Source organism: Bubalus kerabau, chromosome 10 (genome assembly GCF_029407905.1).
Source record: "Bubalus kerabau isolate K-KA32 ecotype Philippines breed swamp buffalo chromosome 10, PCC_UOA_SB_1v2, whole genome shotgun sequence".
NCBI classification, from domain to species: Eukaryota; Metazoa; Chordata; class Mammalia; order Artiodactyla; family Bovidae; genus Bubalus; species Bubalus kerabau.
In genome coordinates this window covers 12,186,681-12,202,325 of record NC_073633.1, presented here as the reverse complement: position 1 = coordinate 12,202,325, position 15,645 = coordinate 12,186,681, and the positions used below count along the sequence as shown (strand labels likewise).

The 15,645-nt window shown below is 39.1% G+C and overlaps 1 protein-coding gene across 3 annotated transcripts in view; it reads right to left on the bottom strand.

Annotated features, from left to right (window-relative positions):
* Window positions 1-15,645, bottom strand: part of IQGAP2 (IQ motif containing GTPase activating protein 2) — a 305,783-nt gene that overhangs the window by 65,352 nt on the left and 224,786 nt on the right. For all 3 annotated transcript variants that reach the window (XM_055536607.1, XM_055536609.1, XM_055536608.1), the window contains exons 14-17: window positions 11,804-11,894; window positions 7,074-7,241; window positions 2,615-2,757; window positions 653-823 (exon numbers count right to left, since the gene is read on the bottom strand). In XM_055536607.1, coding sequence (XP_055392582.1) covers window positions 653-823; window positions 2,615-2,757; window positions 7,074-7,241; window positions 11,804-11,894 — 573 coding nt within the window. The remainder of the gene's footprint in view (window positions 1-652; window positions 824-2,614; window positions 2,758-7,073; window positions 7,242-11,803; window positions 11,895-15,645) is intronic.

The window sequence follows — 15,645 nt, the reverse complement described above, 5'->3', positions numbered from 1 at the left end:
ACACTCTCAGAGATGCTACATCTGTTTCATGAGCTCTTCTGTTCTTTGGGCTTCCCTGGTGGCTCAGACAGTGAAGAATCTGCCTGAAATGCAGGAGACCCAGGTTCAATCCCTGGGTCACGAAGATCCCCTGGAGAAGGCTACCCACTCCAGTATTCTTGCTTGGAGAATCCCATGGACAGAGAGCCTAGTGGGCCCCAATTCATGGGGTTGCAAAGAGTTGGATACGACTGAGCGAGTAACACTTTCACTTCACTTTTCTGTTTTTTAGAGCATAAAAACTCAGATGCCACTCAATATCCACTAACCACTAAAAAACCAATTTGAAAGCACACGAGGTTAGACAGTAGGTGACAGAAGGGTATCTAGTTTCTTTAGAGAAACAGGATTTCAACTCAGGTCTCAGGTATTCCCCTGATTGACTATTCACAGCATCCTGAATATGTTCCAGAAGACACCAGGTGAAAAGTCATTCAACATCCTTCCCATCGTGGAGCATTCAACAGTGTAGACTCAGGGGCACTGATTAAGGACACGATCTTCGGTCAGATTTGTTTATTAGAATGCAGGTAGTTGACGGTCCTATGATTAAATAAAACATTTTCATGGGATATGACAGCTGTCTGTTACAAGTGGGAGATGACTCACATACCTGTATTTTGACCACATGCTTTTCCTGTTCATACAAAAATGCTTTCCTAGCTTCATACTCTTTCCTAATGAGGGGTCCTGAGGTTGTGGCTTGGAAGCGCTGGAGCATGTCTTCGCTAGCAAACCATATCTTCTCACGGATGTAATCTGCAGTGATATCCTCAACAATGTCCTGGTAAGAGATATTTCTTATGATTACACTTCACACATCAAGTGAGAAGAGCACAGAGAACAGCTTCTGGGAATTCTATCTTTCAGAAAGTGATCTGGACAGCTCTTTCTGGCTCAGTGTAAAAACAGATTTGACCAGAGTCAAGGGGTGGGCTGGCTCAGCTTCTTTCTAGCGACATGGTTTTAGAATCCTCTGAAATCTGGGTGGAGATGAGAATGCGGTTGAATGGTCTCAGGATTTGGAGGTGGAGATGTACGGATGATATTGGCAGGGACCAAGCCTAAGGCCTGGGCTCCCCAGAGCGTAAGAGAGACAAGAATGATTACATAAGTGTTGGCATCACCTCCTCCCTCTCCTGGGGGAAAGACGGCAATGCCCATGAAGCCTCTGGCTTTTCTTGCCCGGGCCAGAGGAGGCAGATACCTGCAAGGAGTAGGGGAAAACTCAAAATAAATTTGGGAGAAAATAAAGGACTTGGAGCAGACGAAAAGGGGCTGGGAGAGGAAAGAGAAGCACTCTTTCGGGCAGACAGGGAAACCTAGATGAATGAGAAAGCAAGGAAGAAGGGGGACTGGGAGAAGTCTTCATGCGGATGATGAACTGGGTTACTTTCACGTTCTTTGAGAAATGCGAGCAAAGACTGGACTCATTTCTATGGCAGATGCCTCTTAACCATCCATGTGAATGGACTTCACAGATGGTGAATTTAAACAATTAAGAGTGAAATCATACAAAAGATGCATAAATACTTTCACAAGAAGACATACGTACAGCCTAGAGTAAATTCAGTAATTTCAGACTGACTAGAATATTTTTTTTTAACAGCATAGATCCTCCACTTTCTATTAACCTTGATGCTGGAATCAGGTATAACTTCACAAAGTTATACGTAGGGCATCTTTGGATGCCATATGAGCAATTTTTGTCTCTTAAGTTTTAACCTTTCAATGTTGCTTCTTCACGGTTTGACATATCCTTTAAACGATAGCACATAGTTTTTAAATATTGGCCATAATTTCATTTTTCAACAAAGTAGCATTAAGAGTTCACTGCCACATGCCATTTTCCTGTAAAAAGTGGGACATTACACATTTGAAATGAGTAAATGAATACATTTTTCACTATCTTCTTGTCATTCAGGATTTCTGTGGCATTGTCAACCTCAAGTTACAGCTTTTTCTCTGAGTTTTAGTAAGTTACTCTACTGGAGAGTCTGTCCACAATATTGTTATCTTGCAGTATCTTTCTTGCTGGTGAATGTGAACAGTTCTATGAGATCTATATGTGTGAGTTCTAATTTTTTCAAGATGGAATTCAATTATTAGAAGTGTTTTCTTTTAAACACACTACAAATGCCTGGATCACAGAGCAAGTTTCACATCTTCTGGGGCCAACTTTTGGTCTCAAGTCCAAAGCAATCTTGGTGAACACTCCTTCAAGAATATTGCTCCCTGTTATAGGTTGAGGTAGGGGGAAGGAAATAAGACATCTGGAATATTGACAACCAAGGAATTACCACTAACTGAGCTCTGGTGTCAAGGAAAACCTGAAGATTGATTTCTTAGGATAATCTGCCATCCTATATAATCTGCCCGCTGCTCTGACAGGCAGAAGACATTCTAGAAATCAGTAACCATACAGCCACACCTAGCTGCAGTTCATGAAGACCTGACTCCATAGCCAGCCTTCAAATAAATCAGTTCTTCCCATCAATTCCTTGATTCTAAAACAGAAAAGCAATCACACTTATCTTTATATAGTACATTTTCCCATCCAACAGCAGACTCCTACCTCAATTTCTTTTCCCATGAGCCAAGATTCTTTAAGCAAGCAGGGTTCAGGTGTGACCCAGGAACTCTCTTGTGAATCAATATTGTAGTAGTAATCATATTTCTCCTGCAGGGTGAGTTTAAGCCATGAACCTTCAGTAGACACTAAAGAAAAAGGTTTGTTAAATTCTAGAGAGGAACGTGGAAACTTTTAACATTAACGTAGTTTCTTCAGTAAGTAAAATAATTGAACAAGGATGTTTTCCACCAGGCATTCAGATAATCTAAGTTAAAATCATTAGCAATGAGTCATTAAAATGGAATGAATTCTGTGTATTCAATGGCAGCTCCCTACTAAGCCAAAGTAAAAGGAGAGTGACATCTAATGTTAGCTCTGCATGTCCAATTTCTCATGAGGGTTAAAGGAGTCACACATGGCCAGCAAGAAAGAAAAGTAAACAAGGAGAGAAACACCAGGTAGATGTGAATAGCACCACAAGTAGACGGGGAGACCAAAGAATCCTCTTTGTTTAGAATGTCTTCCAGCAACTTCTTTGAAAAGGAGTGGCCTACAAGGGCTGTGAGCCACTATTTAAGGAGGACCCATTATTTAATGATTTGCCTTAAACCAAAGCAGAAGTGACTCGTCTTTGCAGACGACTTTATTCAAAGCACAAAACGGCATACATAACCACTGAGGTCACTAAGAAGGGAAAAGGAAAATTCCTGATTCCTCTGACTCATCTTGTTCTACAAAACCACACAAAACCAGGAGGAAAAAAATGTTGAATGGACTTAATTTTCTCAGGGAGAGAATACTAGGAAAAAAAAAAAACAAACATCTATGGCAGTCATGGCTTAAACTGGTCAAGAATAATGCAATCTATTTGCAATCAACAAAATAGATTTAGCAATCTTTTAATTTTGTTGAATGGTTACGATTCTTGTCTCAGACCAGAGAGCTAAAAACAATAAAAATAAAAATTTCAGACCAAACTAAGCCAACTGCTGTCAAGTGAGCACTAGACTAATTGCCTTTATAGGTAAATCATAGTCCTAGTGAACTTCCTCAAAGAATATTTAAATGGATTCAAATAACTAAGCAAAGATAACTTTAAGGCCCTTTAAAGTGTGTTGATTCTTCAATTGGTTTTTTAATGCCTGTCAACTGTTCTGTGGATGCCCAGATCCACAGAGCGATACATAGCTCTTCAAATGGCCAATCAGACAACTATTATCTGTTTAGAAATGCTGGTTTACTAGAAAATATATTGTACAGTCAAATATGGATGATCACAAGTAATCATTATATATTTTCAATCACCAACAGTTATCAGATTCACAAATGTTTTCAGAAGATTGAACACTTTTTAAGGCAACTCTCTCAGTGGGAAGGATGGAAATCAAATAAAAATGGGAGAAATAGATATCTTTTATTTTCATAAGAACTGAGAAGTAAAAAGTTCTTAGTTGGTTAAAAGTGAATCACATTGGCACTGTAAAGCTTTATTTGGTTGGGATGTCAGTGAATAATAGAAAAGGAGAATTCTATCATTTTCATATCAAGTCTGAGTTTAGAGTCAGGTCAAAGGCTGAGGAGGACATCGCCAGAACAGGGTTCAAGGATTTTTCCTAAGAAGTAGAGCTGGTTTGTTGGGGCTTCCCAGGTGGCACGAGTGGTCAAGAACCTGCCTGACAATGCAGGAGATGTAAGAGAAATGGGTTTGACCCCTGGGTTGGGAAGATCCCCTGAAGGAGGGCATGTAAACGCACTCCAGTATTCTTGCCTGGAGAATCCCATGGACAGAGAAGCCTGGTGGGCTATAGTCCACAGGGTCGCAATGAGTCAGACATGACTGAAGCGACTTAGCATGCATGCACATAGTTGGTTTGTTAAGGAAGCACAACAGAGAAAGAGTCCAGTGAGTTAAGAGGTGATGTGCATTCTATATGGAAACATGTTTTCTAGATGCCTTCCAGACAAAATCATACCTATATAAGACCTAAACTGAGCTCTAAGGCTAAGTGATCTATGCAAGAGTGAACACTTTAGTCTGGGGAAAAACAGACAGCCTAGAACCAGAGGTGAAAGAGTTAAGAATAAATCATCCTGTTCACACCCCCAAACAATGTTCACAGCTCTGTTGAAAATGAAAGTTAGTCTTTAATTCCCTAGAAAGCTTCTCCTCTTCCTCTGAGAACAGAGGTTGGTAATCTTTTTCTATAAAGGGCCAGAGAGTAATTTCCATCTTGTGTGTTACAGGTCTTTCATACAACTTCTTGACTCTTACTGTATCATGAAGGCAGCCAGAGACAATAGCATACAAATTGATGAGTGTGGCTGGACTGCAATAAAACTTTATTTATAAAAATAGGTGGCAGCCTGAGGAATCTTAAAAGCTATTAGAATAAAAGTTTCAGGATACAAAATCAACATCAAAAATAAATTTTATGAAAATATGTCCACATAAAAGCTTGCATACAAATGTTCACATAAGTATTACTTAGGATAGCCAAAACTGGAGGAAAAAATCCAAATTCTATCCACTGATGAATGAATAAACAAATGTGGCATATTCATACAACAGAATATTATCAGCCATAAGAGAAATGAGGAGCTGATACATGCTACAACATGAACGAACTTTGAAGACATTATGCTACATAAAGTCAGACACCGTATGATTTCGTTTATATGAAATGTCCAGAATAGGAAAAATTAGAGAGACAGAAAGTATATTAGTGATTGTCTGGGGCTGAGAGTTGGGGGTGGGGAGCAATGGCTAATGGGTAATGGGCTCCATTTATTATAAGAAAAATATTCTGGAATTAACTAGTGGTGGTAGCTATACAAGTCTGGGAGTATAATAAAAACTTCTGAATTGCACACTTTAAAAGAGTAAATTCTATGGTATGTGAATTATATCTCAATAAAAAAATTAATTGTATTTCTATATGTTAGCAACAAACAACCCCAAAATGAAATTAAGAAAATATTTACAATGACATCAAAAATAATAAAATATGGTAGGAATAAATTCAAATAAAGTAATGCAAGCTCTGTACACTGAATACTACAAAATATTGTTGAAAGAATTAAAGACCTAATTAAAAGCAAAGACATACCATGGTACACGGATCAGAAGACTTAATATTAAGATGGCATATGCCTCAAATCCATCTATGGCTTCAGTATAATCTCTAAAAAGTCCCAACTCCTTTTTTTTCCAGAAAAAATGAATCTAAGGTATTTCCTAGGTTTCTAAATTGGCTATCTGGGGACATTTTTTTTTTTCTCTGCTGATCAGAACATGGCAGTTGGGAAAAGGAGTAGGCAAGCTTAGGGAAGAGAAGATAAAACTAAGTTTGGGCCAAGGATTTGAAATTATGATGAGTCATCTCTAAGAAAATCACCCCTTGCATAAATACAGTTGTGCAAGTCTTTCCTCATAAACGATGAGGTAGGGGCACTATAGTAACCGGTGAAGAGATGTAAAGGGAGCAGAGAGAGGCTCAAGGGTGATCAGACAGCAAGTAAGAGTGGATGGCCAGTAGCCCTATTCCCATTTCATTATCAGAAAATGTTCAGAATCAGAGGGTAGAATTCCCAAGTTAGAAATACATCAGGCTAATTATAAGTACATAGGGTAGTTCTGGACAGACTTCCAGTGAATTAAAAAAAGTTTTGTTTTCTTTTCCCTTAAGTTCTATTTCTAAGGCTATATATTGTCAAAGCAATTTTCTAAAGATGAGAAGTACTATGTACATGTGGTACAAATAAACACCAGCCTGAGTCAGGAGACACCTTAATCGTCGACAGTGGGACACAGTGAGCGCTCAGGAAAAATCTATCACACTCAAGAGACGATGGGCTCTCTCTGCCAAGAACTAGTCTCACTGGGCTTGTCATTTTCTCCCTCTGTCCAAAATACCATCAATGTGATTTTCTAAATCTGAAAAATGAGTCCTAAACTCATGGTCTAAAACAGTTTCCAGAGCTAACATTTCATGGATTGAATAGGCATAAGTATATGCCAAGGTTAATAGAGACCAATTTGCTGCATTTCATTTTATACTTTCAAGATTACTCTTTACTTCTACTTAATAATGTATTAATGTACATTAGTAAATGTACAATATCATTTGTTTCAAAAAGGATGGAGAGATATATTAGTGTAAAAATCAGTTTGTACCACTAGAAGGATGGCTCAATGGCAAAACTGATAGGAAGCAAAATCTCCTTTTAATACTATATTTTCTCAAGTATATGGCACCCACCACAGCCACCAAGTTAATCACAGATTTCCAAAAGACAAAAAAGGAAAAGAAACACTAAAAAATTTCCTTGCCAGAGATGACAAACATTCAGAAATATTCATTTGAAAGTGATTATTTGTCTCAAGACTAAGATAACACAATACCACAAAAGCCATCATATTCAAAGTTCTATTTAATTTGTGCTAAACAATGAAGACGCTTACCACTTCTAGATTTTTGCTCTTTTGCTTTTGCCAGGGCATCATGGTACCTGTCAGCACATTCAGGGAGTACTTCATTTGTATTACCAACGGCAGGCTTCAAAACAGACAAAATATCACTTTGCTTCTCCTTCTCCAAAAACTGATTAACATCAACGACTAGTGTAACCCCTGGGTAATGAAAAAGAAATGTTTCTGTTAATAATTATCTTCTACTCACCCTAGAGGCAGGCAAAGATATAAGTCAACCTTTTAGGAATGCATTGGTATTAAACCTGTTTACCCTTTGAGAGAATATACTGCACACACTCAAGATAGTCATCAACTGTTCAGGTTGTAAGAGTAATAAAATCCACAGGAGCAGCATTTCCTCATTACTCCTGCATGATCTCAAGGCACTAGGTTCTGCCCACTGCGGTGATCTGTGAAACAGGGTGGACATGTTGACAGTAGATATGCAGCCCTTATGCGGGTCATTAATCAGTATTTGAGAACAAGCTTTACGAAAACATGTATTATTCACTAGAATAAGTGAAACGGTATCTAAGCCACAGAAATCCTGACATTCTCTGGTATAGCGCAAGTATACTTTCAAGATTGTCCTTAGCAACCTGAATGACTGTTCTAGAAAGGCAACGGGCACAGCTGGTAGATATGTGCAGTGGAGTCCAGAAACTTAATTCTGGAGCCAATTTAGACCTAGAAAGCACGTGATCCCATTTCAAATGTCTGCCTCTCCCCACAAACAAAACCACATTCGACTCTTGGTTGCCTAAAGAAAGATAACGTGGTGAATTCTTTACCATCTAGTTTAGATAAGAATATTCTGGCCCCACCAATGGATCTACTGTCTTCACAACCTGTACATGTACTGGGTTAGAAAGGTAGAACAAAAAAATGGAAGAAACCAGGTTAAAATAGTTTATAGATGAAACAACACTGTGATGAAGAGAGAGGAGAAAGTTTTTTTTTCTTTCTTATTAAACAGACATGTCAAACTCTGCCATACAAATGCTAAACGGTATATATACAACCGTCATCAAATTACATTCAGATGTGCACAGAACTGTGAATGATGTGCTAGGAAAAACAGTCTGACTTTTGACACCTACGAGTCCAATCATGCAATCTGGAGGAGCACGCGAAGGGTAAAGACTTCCGGTGGCCAACGCCAGTTGTTGCTGAACGAAAGCTTCAGTGGTGGGTCGTTTCAGATACAGAAGTTCAGGGGAATGGGGAAGCTGCCCCTTTCCTCTTCTCCAGGAAAGCTTAGTAAGAAAAAGGCAGTCCTAGTGTTTGAGAAGTCTGTGGTCTCAGAGAAGAGGAAAGAACAAGGAAATGACAAAGGATCCTCACATGAATTATGTCGAAAAGCTTTATCGAACCCAGTGAAATGCTATTTGCCTTAAAAGATGGGTATTACGAAGGCATACATTTCTTTCAAGTACACGTACTGATGTACAAGCAGTGGGTCCATGGGTTAATCTTCTAGATGACTGAAGCTGACTCCTTTAGGTACCAACCTTCATCTTAACAGAATCCTGCTCCATGAAAACTAAAGCCCTGGGGAAAAATCTAATAAAATAGTCCTTCTTGGACTTGCTCATCATTTTACCTACAGTCCCTGGTACATTGTTGGTGCTTAATGTTTGCTGAGAGCTGCCAGAAGAATTCTTTATGGCATCAAAATTATATTGTGTGATAATGTGATATTTTCAAAGACTATGGAGGTATTGGGCTACTTTGCTCCTGCAATAAATGGTCCCAAACTCCTCCTCTTCTTAATTTTCCTCTAACACCACTGTCAATGATCACTTCTTGGTCATGTCTGAATGCCTGCATAGCGCAGCCAAAGCACCTAACTTCTTGGTAAATCATAGCTTCTGAGTTGGGTAGAGACATAACCAACAGGTAAGCCTTATGCCTAAGATAAGAAGAAACAGACTCAAAGCAGCTGTCCACAAAGGTCTCCACTGAGTTGACAAAAATCAGTTCTGTGCTCAGGCTTTGAGACATCTATTTTGACTGTTTTTTCTTCTTAAGCTATGTGTTGAATTAAGTTCCAGAGAGCTGAGAATGACACATAAACGATACCCAGAAAGTCAGGTATGTTTGTTATGAAACAAATGAAGAAACCTCCTCCAAACCTCCTAAGATCCAAAAATATATTTATGTCTTAATCCATATGCCAGAAGGGCTTCTCTAAGGCATGCATTCTCAAAATAGGTGATATAACCCCCAGGAGGGTAAAAATTGGTTCTTAGGAAGAGAAAGTAAAAAAAAACCAAAACACAAAAGTTTATATATAAAAGCACATATCTACATGCGGCACATAAGCAGGTATATACTAGTGGTACTGAAATTTCATGGTAAGGAGCACCATGGGGGAAGAAAGTCTAGAAAGACTCCTTAGGGTACAATCATGGATCACGGCTGAACGACATTGCTTTAAGGAGTCAAAAGTAGAGACAAACCTACTTGAAGAAAGCAAGATGCTCCAGTGAAAATGGACATCGGGCCAAAAGCGAGGAGTCTTGAGTTACTGTGCCCTTTCAGATCTTGCCTGTGGTCAAACATACGGGCCAAGAAATGATCTGGGAGTGGGTTTGATAATTGCAACATGTGACCAGAATTTGTTTTCAAGTCTTCATACAAAGGATGAAGAATGCTTTTAAAAGTAAGATTAAATTCCTTGTTGAAAACACTGGAAAATTCTCATCTCAGTGTAAGAATATAGGCAGTTTTATCTTTAGAACATCTTTTTGTTGTTATAAATCATAGAAGACACTATATCAACTCTTTTAAGGAACAGGATGAAATAGAAGAAAGGATTTTAAATGTGCAAGTGTGGAGCATACAAATCTCACACATTTGAGAAAATCTCTTACATTCATAGTAAACAGAACTGTGAGTCTCAAGAGGATCAACTTAACATTTGTAAGCCAAGTTTAAGAACAACATAAAAAACAGGAATAAAATAACTTTTAAACTGGTTTGATCTCTAGGAGAAAAACTATAACCTTTTTAGTCTATTTGAGTGCCTTAATGACAATATAATTTCTTAAAAGTGTATTTTTCAAACTACGGATGCCTTCAGTTTAATATATAAATTTAAATCTCTTGTGTACACAGCTTAATTTTATTTTTTTCTTAAGGATTAGAATGTTTGAACAGAGAGATTTAAAAGATCCTAAGGATGTAAGAGTTCAGGTTGGAGAAATACACATATTTTTCAGGCTAAGGAAATAAAATCCAGATGTTCCTCACAAATGCCTGTGACATTTCAAAGCATATCTTCTGGAGCAAGACTAGGCATCTCAAAAGCATTCTACGACCTGATACAACAGGATAGATTCTAATTATGTCATGAATGGACAGGTTAATGAACTACAACTTTAGGAATCTTATTTTAATTTACATAGGTTATTTATACATGGAGAGTGTTAGCTTATCACCCCTATCGCCATGTGAGTTTTCTTATTATCCTCTAAGAAAATAGATGCTTAAAAAAAACACAAACTATTATTTGGGAGCCAAAGTGGGGGGTCTGATAATTGCTAAGTATGTCTATTCCAATTATGCATTTTGGACTTGGGGAAATAACCCTAGGGGGTGTGTTTCTCACCCACTAAACCCACTGTGAGATGAACCTGAGCAAGCCTCCACTGATCATCTGACCTCCATAAGCCCATCCCGATTGGCGGACCACAGTGAAGTCTCAGGTCTCCTGGAATTCGGGTCAGTTCAGAGCCAGTGTCCAGTAATCTCTGCAAAGTCTGACTGTGTCCTTCCCCCCAGCACAGTCACCACGGTAGGGTGTAACATGTTGGTAACGTAGCAGGCTCCTTTCCCAAGGGAACCCAGTCCCTCCTTCATTCAAGGGCTTCTGGGTGTATAAATGGCTCAAGTCCGGGAATTGATGGAGGGACCATGACTTTCTGCTTATGATTCAAGTTATACTTCCACTGACCTGACCTGAACTCTTCCACTTGTACAAATCGAGTAAGAATTTAGTAGACTGTCTATTTCGCTTCTAAGAATACCACAATCAATTAGCAAATTCCATAGGTCTCTGTGTCAGATTTTCCTAATTGTTGCTTTGATTCTGCTATCTATTAACATTATACTAACCACAGCCACTTGTCTTTGGTGATTAAGTGCTGTCCCCTGGCCTCTGCCAGACAGCCTGACAAATTTTGGACTTTCCAGCCTCTCCACAATTACATGAGCCTATTTCTAAAATGAAATCTCTCTTTATTTTTCCATATAAATGCATGTAGAGACAGTACTAGATACTTGCTTTCCAGAGAAACAACATGGCTACATATGTAGTTTTTTTTTTTCCATAGGAAAAAATATATATGGTTCTGTTTCTTTGAAAAATGCTATTACAACGCAAAGCAGGATGGTCTAGCTTTCTAAGGATTAAGATAAAAAAGGACTTGATTATACTATAAATTTAAGAGTTGAGAAATTATTTTCTGCTTTCTGGACTTGGTTCAGCTACAACTTCAGATTTTGCTGGAAATAGTACTTAATTGCAAAAACCAGTGCAACTGACCAACCTTATTTTTGTATAAATACGAATTCAAGAATTAAAATAGGTGAGAGTTCGTATCTTTTCAGAAATTAAAAATGGCACACTTTAAAAAAATTAGGAATTAAAACAGAAGTTTGGGGGATAGCCAGACACAAGCACGAAGCTGAGGCAGCAGGAGGCGGCGAGGGCTTACATTGCTTTGCTGTGTTTATGTCCTTGTTGGCCTCGTTGACGGCATGCTGTATCTCATCCAGCCAAAGAATTTTAGAAGCACTTTGAGGGTCCTGAGAATGTGGTCACAGAATAAAAGAAAAAAACAGTGAATGATGATGAAACAGAATCAACAATGCTTTTTAAGGAGCCACTTTATTAAAATTTCTACAAACTCTTATTTAGCAACAACCCAGCATGGCCACACACTGTACACGCTACTGATGAAACAGACTCCAAATGGGACCACTTTTCCCCTCTGCACAACCACCCCTTCAGTCTAGTCCACCCCCCTCCATCATCGCTCCCTTGACAGCTGTATCGATCTCCTATTTGCTTTTGTTGTCTCCATGTCAGCTTCAACCCCAGTGGCCCCCTACAGAGAACCCGATGACCCCTCCCCAAAAGGACATCTCATCACATCATTTCCCTGCGAAACTCCTTCAGAGGTTCTCTCCAGCAGTTTGAAGGAAACAACACTCCCTTCTCACAGACTGTGGGCATCTAAGGATCTGGCCCTGCTCATCCCTGTTTTTATCTCCCCCTTGTCTACTCACTGTTCCTGACCTTCACACCAGCCTCCTTCAGATCCCATCGCTCTACCCCAGGTGTGTGGCTGTTGGTTTTTTCCTATCATTCAGGCCTTAATTTAAAAGCCACCTCTTCCAAAAAAGCCTTCTCTGACTACCCCGGTCAATCAAATATTCTCTCCCCCAATCACTCAGCAACTACGGCTCCGAAGGTGGCTCAGGGGGCCACAGAACACTTTCAATTTGCGGGAAAAAATGATGTGTGGGTTTTATCAGGCACAGTGACAAAAATAAGAACAAACGTATTCAAATAGAAACATGGTGATGGCCCTCAAGGCGCTAATGGTTTAGCAGAATAGGCAGGTGCATCAAAAATTATAATTACTGGATCAACAGCAAGGCCCTACTGTATAGCACAGGAAACTACATTTAATATCCTGTAATCAACCATAATGAAAAATAAAAAACTATAATACAATGTGATCAGAGCAATATTAACGAGATAGTTTAGAAATAGCCAAGAAGAGATGAATTTGTATTAGGAGTGTTGAGATGCAGGGGGAGAAAAGACCAAGTCGTTAAGGACAGCTTCAGAAAGGAAGTGGAAGCAGCAGTAGAAAGGTACTGAGTTACCTTTACTCATTTTTACTTTAAGGGATGATTCTGATTTTACTCCAAAGGCAGTGCCAGCATACACTGTAATTAAAGAAGGCTTCCAGATAGCAACTGCATTTCATATAAACTTGTCTAAGATAACAATTTTGTTATTGATAGAAATTAAGTATTTTAGAGAAGATGAAACATTTCATTTTAAAAGCCTGGGAATATCTGCCTACTTGTGTGATAGCCTAAAGACTGTGATGAACAGAGGGTGGTTCGTTGGAGCCAGGCAGATGCAGCTCCGTCATTTAGGACTCAAGAAGGATGGGGGGCAGGAAGGAGAAATAACATGCACCAGCATCGTTGGCAGGCTTCAACTCTATCTCCCTCAGAGCCTAATAAGAGATGGTACATGGGGAAAGGGCTCTGAAAATGAGACAAAATATCTGCTATTTCATCCTGTAACCACCAGATTAAAGAAGACCATGAATGAAGACTTGGTTCCTGCTTCTACAATCACCTCTAGTTGGATCTGCCACGTGGGAACCACCAGCTAATAAGATTTTCCATCTTTTGGGAGAAAGGATGTGGAAGCTTCAAACAGTAAGCAAGATGGGAAGTTGAGACCTGGAAGAGGGTGAACGGACAGGGGAACAGAAAGTATTTTTCCTCTGCTTCTAAGCCAAAGAGAACCCAACCACTCCCCCAGGTACAGCCTAAAAACTAAGCTCCACACAAGTTCATTTTTGCCTTTCTCAGATTTTTTTTTTTTTCTTCTCTGAAGGGTATTTACCAAATTTCTTCATAACTTAACCTCTGTAGAAGATGCATCATACAAACTTTTATTCAGATGAGAAGAAAGTTACAATCCATTTCAAAGCTGAAGGTATTAGTTTTATAAGCTAAACCCAAGAGAGACTTTGCAAATCAAAATAATTTAAGTCAACAGTTGAAATCATGACCCACTGCAGCGAAGGGTTGCTAGAGTTTAAAGGCAAAGCCAAGAGTAAAAACTGAAGCCTACCAGTGTAAGGTCTTCCTTTCAATTGATCACCGGAAGACTGGAAACAGGGTATTTATAGGATGGCCAAGCCTCTGTGCTGTACTTAGTCGCTCAGTCGTGTCCGACTCTTTGCGACCCCATGGACTGTAGCCTGCCAGGCTCCTCTGTCTATGGGGATTCTCCAGGCAAGAATACTGGAGTGGGTTGCCATGCCTCCTCCAGGGGATCTTTCCAACCCAGGGATCGAACCCAGGTCTCCCACATTGCAGGCGGATTCTTTACCATCTACCTGAGCCACCAGGGAAACCCAAGAAAACTGAGTGGGTAGCCTATCCCTTCTCCAGGGGATCTTCCTGACCCAGGAATTGAACTGCGGTCTCCTGCATTGCAGGTGGATTCTTTACCAAATGAGCTAACAGGGAAGCCTGTTCAAGTCTCTACTTCCAGTTAAAAAGCCAGGTTTAATATACGAGTTACAGATGGATTAAGTCAAGAGAAAGTAGGCCATCTGAAAATCAAGTAATAAATTCCTGAATTTAGAGGATTCCTAGAAAATTGTAAATAATTTAAAATCTACCTCAGTTTGTACTGTGTTACCAGGTAATTGTATATTATTTGGCTGAAGTATTAAGCACTGACTTTAAAAAAAAATTAATTTATTTAACTGGAGGCTAATTACTTTACAGTATTGTAGTGGTTTTTGCCATACACTGACATGAATCAGTCATGGGTGTACATGTGTCCCCCATCCTGAACGCCCCTCCCACAGCCCTCCCCATCCCATCCCTCAGGGTCATCCCGGTGCACCAGCCCTGAGCACCTTGCCTCATGCATCTAACCTGGTGTGGCGATCTACTTCACACATGGTAATATACATGTTAAATGCTGACTTTTGATTGTAAAGCTCTTGGTGTGATAAGATGTGAAAAGTTCACACAGATCAATTTCCTCCCACCTTATTCTTTATCCTTAAGTCTCATGAAATTTGCATTTTCTGATTCTTGCTGCATTTTTATAGTCAACAAGCTATTGCGCTGACTAGATTAGTGTTTAAGTGCTGTTAACTATACGAAACTTTGTTATAATGCAGTTTCTTTAACTGCATATTAAATTATATCCTCCAGAATATAACTACACATAACAGCTTATATGTGAAACAACAATGTGAATGTGCTTAACATTACTGAGTTGTTCACTTAACAATGGTTAAATGGCAAATTTTATGCTATGTATATTTTACAACAGTTGAGAAAAAAAAGTTTATTGTAAACCTGCTCACCAATACCCATTGGATAAAGGGAGTCCTCTGCATCTTAATGTTGTGCTATGATTTTAGTTTAAACAAAGAGTGTTCTTTTGGGGGGGATCCCTACTTATCTGACCCCATAGAATTATTGAATGGCTCAGAATATGACCTATGGCAAAACAAAACACAATGAAACCAAGCTTCGGCCAAGCACTGATGACAAATTGAGACTGATGTGACACCGAAGGAGAATTTTCAAAGTAATCAAGCGCTTAGAACAACTTTGATGTCTTAAAAAAAAAAAACACCTTGCTTTCCGTGATTCATTTAGTTTACAATCACATAATGAATCTAACAAGACTTGAAATAGCTGAAAGGAAAAGGAAAAGGATAATTTCTGACAGCTCAGTTACTAGGTAGAAATGAAATGGCACCCTGGAACCTTA